At 33.5% G+C, this 13074-nt stretch overlaps 1 protein-coding gene and 1 long non-coding RNA gene across 2 annotated transcripts; both read right to left on the bottom strand.

Moving 5' to 3' along the window:
* Positions 1-1107: 1107 nt before the first annotated feature.
* On the bottom strand, positions 1108-3090 carry LOC136066039 (uncharacterized). The gene is made up of 3 exons (XR_010627578.1): positions 2749-3090; positions 2387-2410; positions 1108-1528 (listed from the first exon to the last, which is right to left on the bottom strand). It is a non-coding gene; the product is annotated as an uncharacterized LOC136066039 (long non-coding RNA).
* Positions 3091-6059: 2969 nt separating this feature from the next.
* On the bottom strand, positions 6060-6961 carry LOC136065765 (14 kDa proline-rich protein DC2.15-like). Its single transcript, XM_065769388.1, has one exon. The coding sequence runs from the start codon at positions 6849-6851 to the stop codon at positions 6381-6383; it is 471 nt and encodes a 156-aa protein (XP_065625460.1). The 5' UTR covers positions 6852-6961; the 3' UTR covers positions 6060-6380.
* Positions 6962-13074: the final 6113 nt, after the last annotated feature.

The following is a 13074-nucleotide window of genomic DNA, read 5'->3' as shown; positions in this document are numbered from 1 at the left end:
ACGATGAAGAAGCAAGGCTCGGGATTGCAGTACGCGTGGCCCGGGGGTGGGCTGCCGGGTATAAGGGGATTGGCCTCATGGGCCATATACCCAGGCCAGGACCCAAGGCCCAATGTAGGATATGACGCGGGGGCCGTACAGTTTGTTAGTGCATTTCCAAAATATTTTGGGTTTTTGATTCGAAATAATCTTCCAAAATTTGGTGATTCTATTTTTCTTCTAATAACATCAAGTATTTCTAGATGAACTTTGATTCTACTTGGACATTTATATTTTATTAAGATATGGTTTTGATTTGTACAATAAAGCAAGAATTGCAACTAATTTGTTAGGCATAGTTGATCATATGAATAGCCTAGTTTGTTTTGTGTTTTCATTTACTAAGGCTGAAATGTTATATGGAGTAATGACCATATGTCTCTTGTTTTCTTGTTAATAGGGAAAAAATTTGGCCTTTACTGGCCAAAAGTTTAATGTATCTTTTGAGAAAATCTTTTGAAACATTCCATGATCAATTGAAGCACCATGTATCTTAAAATCAACCTAGGCTAATGCAGCAATGGAGTGCTTGATTTTTTTTTCCTAGCTTTTTGGTCAAATGGTGGAGAAACTGTCAAAAGGGAGCTAGAACAATGGGCCACTACGTCTAATCTAGAATGCAAGAATAAATCTTGACATAAAAACTGCTAAGAAGATGAAGTTTTGGTACTTTGCCAGGAAAATAGTAGCTCTATCAAAGATGGCCTTCGGTTGTAACTGAATTTTTTCAAAGTAGAACCTGTTACAACATTCCATGATGTATTGAAGCCATATCTTGTTGTCAATAGGCTAATTTTAAGTATCATTGAAACATTGAATGTATTTTCTAATTTTGACTCTTAAGGTAGTTTCATTGTTCATTTACAAAAACTTTTACAAGGATTTAGAGTACAAACCAAGAAGAATGTAATAAAATTTAGTTTTATTTATTTTTTATATATTGGTTTTACTACTAAAATGTAATTGATTGTGTGCCTTTATACTTATAATTTCTTGTAATGTTTCAAACTGAAAATTTTTGATGTTGCCTATACAGTCATAAATTGATGCAAGAGTTTTATCCAATAATGAAACATTGAAATGTACACTTTGATTACAAGGCTATTAGAACAAGAGCCCTAATTAAATACATAGTCGTGGACAATGATTTATTTCCCTCAATAGGAACCTAAAACTTGCATTCACAAATTCTATAAGGATGCAAGTTGAAGCCGAAGTGTAATAAATAAGATAATACCCAAGCAAAATCTTCCATTCAAAACAATTTTTGAATCATACAAGTGGTTGCCAAAGGTAAATGTTGAAGTTTATGTATCCAAAAGAAAAATATATTTCTACAATACTTCTTACTGGTAGAACTTATGCGAGAACATGTGTCCTTCACTAACCTAAAACAATCTAAACTTAGCACTAATCCCTCTAGAAGATGCCTTTTCTCACTCGTGTTGACCAAAAAAGGAATAGCATTCCTTTAATCATGTCATTCAACCTAACAAAAGAACGAACAAAGCATGATTTCAATGATAGACATAAATCAAAGTTTCCAATTAACAGCAAGCACAAGTGAAGCCATAAGATCACTATCATTACTAAATATGTAATTTTGTTAAGGGTTTAGCTTGGGAACTTCCATCTTAAGAACCCAACTAAGGGACCAATATTAAAAGTGAAATACAAAGCAATCATACAATCTGAATGTTCATGAGATACATTTAATTCCTTCATAATCAATAACATAATATAGTAGGTGCACAGCCCAATTTTAATGGGGGCAATCAGAAAATAACAAATCCATTTTGCATTAAAGGAGAAGCAAAGACTGAAAAAAGGCATCAAAGCAAAATTACGCTTTAATAAGGGTTGTCACTAAAAGAATTTGAAAAGAGGCCCAAGCTATTTAGTGGCAAATGCAGGTGAAATTTTTTTGGCGTGAATTTTATTTCAAGATAAACCAATTAAATTCATAGCATGCTCCATTGTTTAAAGCTTCTGTGCTGGGGAAAAACAACAGGGAGCACCAATGGACAAAAACAAGAAATCAAAACATTACAAAAAAAAAAAATTAAAAAAAAAATTTAAGCAAGGATCGAAAAAGAAAATTAATTAAAGAAGGGAAAATCTTTGACAATGAAATCAAAAAAGGAGGGAGAAAAAAACTAATAATCAAAATTTCTAGATCTAATCACGTTTGGGGTTGGCTTTAGAATAAAGGTGAAACTTACAGTATTTCATTTGTTAGATTGATCTGTGTTTTAGATGCATAATCAAAGCATATTCCAAAAATAAATAAAAAAAAATTAAAAGAAATAAGATAATATAGCACATAAAAACAGAGAACATGTCTTACCCAAGTGTGGGTCTCTCCTTCGGGCTACAAGAATGAACCCAAAACACTAGATCAGTAAAAATGAATGGCTATTTTTTCAGCAAATTATGGATCATAACTGATAGTATCAAAGGTGGATTTTTTTAGCAAAATCAAACAAACCCAATTCAAAAAAATTAAGATAAGATCAAAACAAATACTCTCTAGAATATAAAAATCTAAACAACAAGATCCCCCAACCATTTAAAAAAAAAATCCTAAAGTATCGATTAGAGAGACATAGAAAATTTACTGGAACCACCACCGGAACATTTCTTATTACCAAAAACACATGCACAAAGCCGCTAAATAGATTCTTTGAAAATGAATTTCAGAATAACTACCTTAGGGAAATAGTTGGCTGGAATAGCCGGAGTAGCATGCTCAAGAAAAATTCCAAGAACAGTCAGACTTCAACAGAGACAAACAACAAGCAGTTGATTGACACCATCTACTGCTTTTAGAAGATTTCAGAGCATAGTGTGGGTTTCAAAGAATAGTGTGGGTGGTAGTGGGGAAAGAGATTTGTCGGTTCCAGGGTACTCCAACAGACCAAACCTGCTCTTGTCAAAACTGGCGAGGCAGAGCAATGGTTGTGTGGGAGGCACAGTTGGGGTTGAGAGGAGCGTCAGGGAGAGGGAGGTAGAGAGAGAAAAACCCTGGTGGAAGTGAGAGAGTGAAAGAAAAATAAGAGAGGAGAGAGAGTTTTCTGAAATCATTTGGGTAAACTGTTGCTAAGTGAAACTTGAAAAGAGAAGAGAAATAGATGGACACGCGGATTGCGAGCTTGGATAGATAATGTGTCAATATTTTGAGCATTGAATTTAATCAATGGCTGATATTAAAGCTATTGCACCCCATGCAATACCCTAGGTATTGCACGGGATATGAATCCGGTAATTTTTTAATTAAGTCAGTACTTCATCTGCAAAGAACAGCTCAACCCCTCTAGAGTCTAGACCTCCCATTCCATGCACTCCAGCTCACACACACATAAGGATCAAATTTGGATTTTTGACCAACTTATAATGGACTGTCATGTCGCCACCATCCTATCCTTGTAGTAATCAAACCGGGACAAAGATTTTTTGTAATGACGTTTGGCTAGTGAGGACAACTCTTCACTTCAACTCAGCCTAGCCAATTTAACATCTTAATTAGACATTAACATTAATGACTAAAACTAGACATGGACCACTATTTTGATCATCAACAAACTTAATGGTGGACTGTCAAAGACTCATTACCTTACTGTTATAATTATATCAGTCATAATCTGTGGCGGAGAAGCCACCAAGGGGCAGTTAAGTTGATTTAATACATATACACAGAGAGTTTCTAGTATTTGCAATTCACGTTTCTTCTATAATGGTCAACAACCTACAATCTTATTTCAACTCCTAACTCGATTCGCAACAAACAAACAAAAAACAAATTATAGCTGTGAGTGAATTTTACTTCAACTCCTAACTTGATTCTCTACAAACAGACAAAAAAAAAAATTATAGCCACGAGAGAATTTTTTTTAGGTACAGTGTTGATAAATCCATGACAATGTTAGTTTGTTTGAGTTGTAATGTAGTTATTCAAGTGCAAGACCAAGTCCAAGATTCAGCTCAAGTTAATTAAGGTAGTCTCAAATTTCTCTACAATCTCTCAATCGACTCTAGCTAGATCAATCGATCAACTCTCGACCAAGTCTCCATCATTTGAGAATTGAGAATTCTAAACAAATCCATTAAGTCAGCCGTTTAAGTGGGATTTAGTACCCCAGATGCAAAACTATATAAGTGTACAAAAGTGTCCACTGGCGGCTCCACATGCAAGCCAGGGTGGTGACCACCCTGATTGCACCTAACTTGCAAAAAAATTAATATATACACACTTGTTAAAAAAATATTATATGCTAAACTAACTTATTGTGAACACCCTGACTTGAGAATTACAAAAATTTTGGTTCAATAAAAATAAGAGTAATGCTACATTCACAACTTTTTTACAATAATTTCACATCAAATTCAATGTAGTAAGCTGTTACTAATTCTAATTTAACCCAAATGCCGATATTATTTTTTTACCAACCAATAATAGTTTTTTACATAAGATTTGTTGTAAAAATTTTGTGGACGTAACATTACTCCAAAATTAATTCTCCCCCCCCCCCCCCTCCCAAAAAAACATATTCTTAATACCTTTTATAAATTAAAAAAAATAAATAATAACAATAAATATTAGCCCAAATAACAACAAACATAAACCAAACAAAAATAAGACAAGACCAAACAACAACAAGTGAACAAATTGTTCAACAAAAAGCCTATTATAAAACAAAAAGATAAAAATTGCTAATTATTTAAATTTGTAGATCGTTCAATCTATTCAATAAAATAATTTCTAATTTCATTTTTCCTTAAAAAATAGTACTAAGAAAAATATTGTGGTTGTGAGTTTTCTTTGATGGTGACGATAGTTATACTCTTTTTGGCTTTGCAATCACAACAATTTTGCTCTCCTTAGTGACTTGACTTGCAATTGTAGCAAATATTCAAGTTATTACTTTATTAGATTTTTTATAATTAAATTTCTTGGTGACCACTTAAAAAAATTCCTAGACCGCCTCTATAAGTGTCAACTAAAAAAAGATTTTTGGAGACATCAAAAGAAACCCTAAAATTTTGAATTCACCACTATCATGAGATAATCAAGTGAATTTAAAAATTGGTTGTTCGCATGAGTGATCAAGGCATAAAACAACTTCAGTGTGTTACATGCTTATAGTAGAGAAGAATTTTTCAAGGCAATTATTGAAATCACAGATAAGATTCGTGTCAAGAACTTCAAATTAGAAGAGTTCAATTGAATTAGAGTAGTATGTGTTCACATCTGTAAGTTCTACTATAATTAGCAATTATTAGAAATAAGGGTTTGTTTATTTAAATTGTAAAACTTCAATTCTAATAATGGAATTTTCTTTAGGGTTCGTGGTAACCCTCGAAGTGTTTTTTTTTTCTTTTGAATTAGTCCATTGGTTTTCACTTCATCAACAAATCATTGGTGCTATTTACTCTAGAGTAGTGTGTGTTCAATCTATAAGTTCTACTATAATTAGCAATTGGAAATAAGGGTTTGTTTATTTAATTGTAAAACTTCAATTCTAATAATGAAATTTTCTTTAGGGTTGGTGGTAACCCTTGAAGATTTTTTTTTTTTTTTTTCCTTTAGATTAGTCCATTAATTTCACTTCATCAACAAATCACTGGTGTTATTTACTCTGCTATGCATTTCTTTATTTTTGTGATTTGTTTACTGTGGCTAGTTAACTGGAATTCCAGTGAACATCATAATTGGTTAACCTAATAAAGTTGCTTGAATTCTGCTAAAATCAATCATTGAGGTCTAAACAATCCTATCAATAAAGTACTTTTCCATTGATAGCTGTTGGGAAGCGGCTAGCTAGCTGAAACAAATGTTAATGATGAAGAAATATGTAAATGTATAAATGCTTCTCTCTTCCATCATAGGGGAACAACAAATTTTCTTCCTCTTTTCTTGATTGGATGGAACACAGGAGTAGTGACACTTCCTCGGTGACCATTAATTGATCTAGCTTTCCGTAGTACCAAAATTAAAGCAAATGCAAGAATTGCTCATAATCTCCTCCAAATAATAATTTACTTTTTATTTAATCAGAAGTAATCATTAGCTATATAAAGAGGAGCAAGTAGGTAACATAATGAACAAAAATTCATTTCTTTTTGAAACAATATCTAAAGCTTTATTGCCCCAATTTCTACTAAAGCAGAAGAAGGTGAGGGACCTTATTCCATCTATCAAAACAACGAAAACCCCAAAAAGAAATTATTGATAAATGTTTAAAGCATGCGCCAATAAACAAGCAAATTTCCCAACGCACCAGCGGAAAAGTAAAATAGGAAAACAGCTATAGGATAGAACGATGGTAAGATCTAGTGTAAATTTATGCGCACTGGAAGCCAGAGGGGACCTTCTTTCCACAGAAGTCTAGCAGCAAGCTCAATGACAGAGGAACGTTTAGGTTGATCCCCAAGACATTAGCTTTGATGGCAGTGCAAAGGCAAACAGCGGCTTCAAGATCAGCAAGACCCCCAATGAGGCTGCAGCAAGGGGTATTAGGAGGAGTACCAACAACAAGGTGTATCAAGTCATTCAACAAGTTAGCGCACACACCCAACTTAAGGGCGTCCTTGGGACAAGTGGGCTTAGTTGATGGTGGGTTCTTGGGGGTAGTTGATGGTGGGTTCTTGGGGGGAGTGGGCTTAGTTGATGGTGGGTTCTTTTGGGGGGCTTGGTGTTTATGACCCTTTGATGGGGGTGGTGGGCAAGGGACATAAGTAGAGCTGACCATGGTGAAAAAAAGGAGGTTCAGGGAGAGGAGGAGGGCAGTGGAAGCTAGAGCCTTGGAAGCCATATTTCACAAAGTCACCAAAAGTTTTTGATGGGTTGTGAAATAAGGGAAGGTGTATAGAGGAAATGTGAACGATGAAATTGATGAAGTGAGCTAGGGGTTTTATAGGGGGAGCTCGTGGCTTTATTTCCTTTTTTTTTTTTTTTTTTTTTTAGTTGTCAATTCACACTCTAACAAAGAAAATAATGTCAATGGGTGAAAAATAATATTATGTACTTAAACTAAATGATGAAGATCAGGCTTGAAATTTGATAGCTAATAGTTTCCTGTTTTCTTGATCTTTGGCATTTAGTACTTTGTTCTCTTATGATGAATATGAAAAACAAAATAATTGACTAAACCATATCAAATTAGATTCTGTACACATGATGATGTAGAACAGATGCAAAATAGACTGCTATAATCTTCCTGGACTCTCATGCGCACTTGAAATCATCGTGCAAGGCAAAAAAACACTACTAAAAATTATGGGCCTCAAAGTTGGAATCGCATGAAATTTGGCAGACTGAAGAAAAATGGCATTCTGAACAATAGTCATTCCTTTGCTACAAGATACCTCTTGAAAATGACAAATTCCTTCATTTAGGCCCAAAAACTACAATTTTGCCGTTTATAGTAATTTTTATTTTCTTAATAACTTTTTGCTCAAAAATCAGAATAAGGTCCCGCTTGTTTTGGGATGAACCTTAAAGTCAGTAGTTTATAATTCTGTATTTAACTCAATTTTGCTATTTTTGGTAAATTTTGGTATTTTGTCACCTAATCACGTAATTAGTGCGAATTAGGGTTTCAAACTTTTTCTTAGTATTTATATGTTTTGTAGCTGTCAAAAGCAAATTAGACTATTAACAATAAACAAAAAATTTTGTTAAATTCTTTCTCTAGTAGATTCCAATTTATCTTCTTGTAGATTCGGGGAAAATATCTCATGGATTCGAGGTTTATTATCAGAAACTAATAGTTTAGTTTATGTTACATCAAAAGAGTATCAAGTGTGCTCGCTTTAAGCTTCCGCAACATCACATGATTCAATAGTATTCTTTTTTAGGGGAAACTCTAACCCTAGAGAAGCCTTCAATTAGTCTCATTCGTAAGGGAAGCAAAAAATTAGCTAGACATATACATTGTTAGGTCCTTGGTTTAGTGTATTTGTAACGGTGTCAAATTGTAAATCAAACTATAAGTCTTGTGGGGTTTTTTTTGCCATTTAACATAAAATTACTAACAATATTGTGAGTTAACAAGTATTGCAAACTATTTTGCAAAGTAGCATCTCGAGTATGTGGATCTCGAGTTGCTTGAAGGAACTCGAGTCTTAGTTCCTCTGCTTTCTTCCTCAACTTTCTTCCTTCTCCAAATCTCTTCTTCTCCTTTCTCAAACATCCAAACCCAATTCTCAAATATCTAAACCCAAAAATCATTTTTCCAAACCCAAATCAAAACACAACCCCACGGTACTGAAGCAGGGGACCTTTTTTATGGTTTTGATCTTGGCATCGAAGCGATGGCAAGCAATGATGGTTGTGGTGTTGGGGCTTTCCACTGGTTGAGTTTTTGGCTAACATTGGGTTTGTTTTTGGCTGACTCTTTTCTTTCTCTCATACCTTGGACTTTCTCTCTTACCTTAGATGGTTGTGGTGTTGGGGCTTTCTACCCGCAGAGTTTTTGGTATAGAACTCAAGCCCTAAAGGCTCGAGTTTGATAAGCAATCTTGAGTCTAAAAGATTAAAGATGCTAGTTTACAAATATGTTTCATAAGCATGCTAACTAACGAATTTGTTCTGAAAATCATGTTAAAAATAAAATAATTAAATAAAGCTCAAGTCTTGTTTGTTGAAGATGTGCATTTTAAGATCAATACTGAAGACAAAAGAATAGCTAAAGAGAAATGATGTTTGTGTCCTAGCAATAGCTACCTTGATCAATAGGGATAAGCTAGCGATAGCCACCTCAATTAAGTCTCAATCGATTGAGATGCGTCAAACATTATTTTTATTAGGCCTACAAGTAAACTTCTAATTGGGAATTCAAGCCCTATTTCTTAGAGTATATAAGGGTTGATTAAAGTTGACCTAAACAAAGTGAAGAGAGAGTTGTTTGTGTACACTTGGGTTTCTATACCAAAGTACTCTCAATTCACCATTAAACCAAAGATACTAAAATTATTAATATAAGTTCCTAAAAAATTGATGAAGAAGCTAAAGCCATGATATAATCACAGTGCAATTGATGTGCAAACCTCAAGATAGTCCTTAAAGTCAAGAATAGGGAGTTCATGTGGTGGAATTCAAAGTAAAAGAATCCAATCGGGTTAGAGTTTGTGTTTGATCATGTGAGTAAATCAATATTGGAGATAGCATTACAAATTAAGGTCAATTGATTTTTATTGTACGAAATTCAATTCTACTTAGTGAATTTTTCCTTGGGGTTGGTAGATAAACCTTAATTTGGTGTGTTTTTTTACATTGGTTGTTGCTGGCCATTTATTTTTCATATCATAAATATTTTAATTTGTTATTTATTTTCTGCACTTTACTTTTAGTTATATTATTTATGTAGTGAAATTAACCATATTTAATTCAATTATACATAATTGGTTGATTAATCAATTCAGCTATTCCTATCTCAAAAAAAAAAAAAAATCAATTCAGCTTTTCTCGTAAAAAGAATCAATATGGGTCTAAACTCCCAACATATATAGTATATACTAAGCATGTTTCAATTACTTGTCGATATCAACTCACAAAAAAAATTACTTGTTGAGATATTTGGCAGCTAGGGAGTCACTAACGATACACGTGTAAAAAAACTGCAAACCTATATGATAATTATGGCTAAATTTAGGCCCTCGATCTATCATGTGATTATGGCTACTGGTTATTAGCGGTTCACTCGCTTCTCAAAAAACAAAAAACGTTGCTCACTGAAAACTGGTTATATTGACTACAATTCAGAATGCTAGCTAGATTCGTCCAAATCATTAAGCATGTGAGCCCCTGGTGCTGTTATTGTCACTTAGCTAGGTAGTGAAAATGGAAATTGGATGGTGACTGATGACTGATGAGTTTGCAGAAATGGGAATGTAGGAACCCACTTTGTTGTGTGCTGTAATTGGCCAGGGAAGCACATGTCATGGTACTCTGTACATGCTCAAGATTAACTATGAAGTAGTAGCTTTCTTATGCTTCATTGACATTGGATGCAGTCACACGCGCGCGCGCGCGCACACACAAAAAAAAAAAGAGGGGAAGAAGAATAAGAAAGCCGTAGTTCACTGGGAACTTACTGAGTCATGCCAAGCTGGAGTCATTTACACTTTGATTTACAGCAACCCAATTGATGCAAAGAATCTTAGTGATCTAGTATAGAGGGACTATTCAATTTTATATTTTCAAAATTTTCAAAGAAAATGGCAAACCCATGTGAAAACATGTGTGATTGATTGAAACTGAAGGTGGAAGAAGGTAATAGCGAAAACAAGATAAAAGAGAAGTAAAAGTGAAATGCTACAGAAAACGAGAACCAAAATGAACAACAAAACAAATGAGTAGTTTTTCGCCTCTTTTCAGGACTAAATGCACAGATTAGAGATAAGTACAAGCTATGTGATGCTAAAAAAAGCAGTGAAACATAAAGATTTAAACATATATTCGGTTTCATTTCATCAAGATGGAACCACATCAAATATCAAGACAAATAATTGGTAGGCATAATCTCCTAATCCAATGAAGGTAAAAAAATAAAAAAAAAAGGGTGGTGTGAAACCATCAAGATTAATACATCACTCTTTTATAATTTAATAGTGGGGAGATGGAAATTTAAACTCTAAATGTCTTTACAAAAAATACCAAAAAATTCTAATCAATTGAATTACAAAGCTCTTGATATAACAAACATGACTCTAATTCTATTGTAATTATATTGTTCTTATGTCGACACACTACTATTCATGCACCAAGAATCAAGATGTCTTCTTTGAGATGCTTTGGGCACTGATGTTACACATTGTTTTGACATGATCCTGTGGCACCGATAACTTTGACCTCAATTTTCAATTCTAGCTATGGTAGGCGCAATATAAATTAATATCCACACACTAGCTAGTAGCTACAATATAATATGACAAACCTATCCGGGGTGGTGTTAATCAATTGTCAAGGTCTAGCATAGTTAGATTTGACATTGAATGCTGCATTGTGACCTTCCTTATCAAGGTCTGATTCTGGAGCATTAGTGTCAATGAAGGAACATGTAGGTAATCAGTCGGTAAATGAAGTAATGAATGGCAGAACATAAAATAAACTAACGCTGTAGTAGTTTGTTTGTTTGTTTGTTTGGGGTTTTTTTTTTTTTTTTTTTTTTTTTAAATGACAAGGAAAATCAATTAAAGCAAGAGCTTACGCTGTAGTAGTTTGTTTGTTTGTTTGTTTGGGGTTTTTTTTTTTTTTTTTTTTTTTTTAAATGACAAGGAAAATCAATTAAAGCAAGAGCTTAAGTTGACATAATGGTGGAGTTTGACACTTTTGGCTTGCAAGAATTTGCAGCATTCATATCTACCAATTACAACAATTTGAAACAAATCTAGGAACCAAAGCCTCCCTTCCAAGCAACGAACAATCTCTTGTCGCTATAGTTTTCACCAATGGCACTGTTGCCGTTTCTGGCTTCGTCCCATCTCTTTCAAGTTTCAAGTACTCTGTCTGTGCATTTGTGCATGTGTTTACAAGAAGACAATTTTTGTTTAGCTCTATATTAATGGCTTCCAGCTTGAAATAGATCCTCTTTCATTTCATTAGTCTATCAAACGTATTCTTTTCTCTGCATTCTAAGGTTCCAAATTAACATGATTTGTATTAGCTCCGATGAGCATTAACCATTTTCATAGCATAAACCATTTTTATAGCAGAAACCAATTCTGCTTTATTATTAAGGGTTTAACTTACTTCCAGTACTTTTTTAACTGGAATCTCATTTTGTTTTAATGAGAGACTGTTAGGTTATCTACTAACTAAATAAAATATTGAAATTAAAATCCACTACTACTTGTCATTGTATATTTAAAACAAAAGAATATATCCAGTTAAAAAAATATTGGAGATAAGTCAAACCCTATTATTAATAATCACAACATAATTGGAAATGCTTCTCACAAATTTGTTAAGTTTTGAACAAAACATTCAAAGTACATTAAAGGCTAAGTATGTAGGTAAGCAGATATCATCAGAAAATAACTAATTTTAACTAACCATCATGGTATCAAAAATAAAAACACCTCAAAGATAGAATTGGTGACTATGTGTGGAGACTAGAGCATACTAGGTACTCTTGATTCATGCCACACCATGTAAATCTTCAGAACATATATAGGTCTTTCATTTTATCCAGTTGTGCATTTAAGTATTTTACTTTTGGGTAAATTACAACTTACTCACCTGTGGTTTTGCCCAAATTTAAGTTCTCTACCTGTAGTTTGAAATTTGACACTTTGCCCACCTAAACTTAATTATGTAGAGCTTCTGTAACCCACCTCTCCATTTATTGTTAGAAAACACATTTTAATTCAAAAACATAAAATAAGATAGATCAAAAAGCTAGGGTTATGAACATTTTGAAATTGCAAAGGTAGAGAAAGAAGCTTGAGTGCATTAAAAGCCCATGATGTATGTGGTCATGGTAGATTTCTCTTTGGAATTGAGCGGCCATAGTACAGCCTTCTAATACTAGGACAATTTTGCTCTTTTTTCTCAATTCTTTTCCATATTTAATATCAGGGTGTTTCTTTTTCTTGCTTTATCTTTTTCCGTTCAATATGAAGCCTGGTGGGTTCTTTTTTCCTACATGAATATGGGTTTTCATTGTTTCTTTCTGTTTCATATAAAAGAAATTTGGGTTTGGTTTAGGAATTGGTCATCTTGGATTAAGAGAATAGAGATAAAACTTTTGAGTTGGGTTGTGTTTTGCTTTTGCAACGAGTTTATTGTTAGAACTGAGTACAAAGATGACGAAGTAGAAAGTGGTTATTCTATAAACTTGTTCTCAAAATTTTTTTTTTTTTTTTCCTTTCTATATGAATCCTGGGTTTCTTGGGGAGATGGTGTAATGTATGTGAACGTTACAAACTAAAAGGCTAATGTTCATCCATTTTTTTGTAAAATTCCAAACCCTTACCTTTTGATTCGTTTAATGTTATATTTTCAAATTAAAATGTGTTTTTCTAACTACAAAT

Source organism: Quercus suber, unplaced genomic scaffold (assembly GCF_002906115.3).
Source record: "Quercus suber isolate HL8 unplaced genomic scaffold, Cork oak 2.0 scaffold_28, whole genome shotgun sequence".
Taxonomy (NCBI): domain Eukaryota; kingdom Viridiplantae; phylum Streptophyta; class Magnoliopsida; order Fagales; family Fagaceae; genus Quercus; species Quercus suber.
Note: the sequence above shows the minus strand (reverse complement) of the source record. Positions and strands in the feature narration are given on the sequence as shown.

What these genes read in the sequence shown, in the direction of transcription:
- LOC136065765 (XM_065769388.1), bottom strand. Translation starts at nt 6,851, where the DNA reads ATGGCTTCCAAGGCTCTAGCTTCCACTGCCCTCCTCCTCTCCCTGAAC.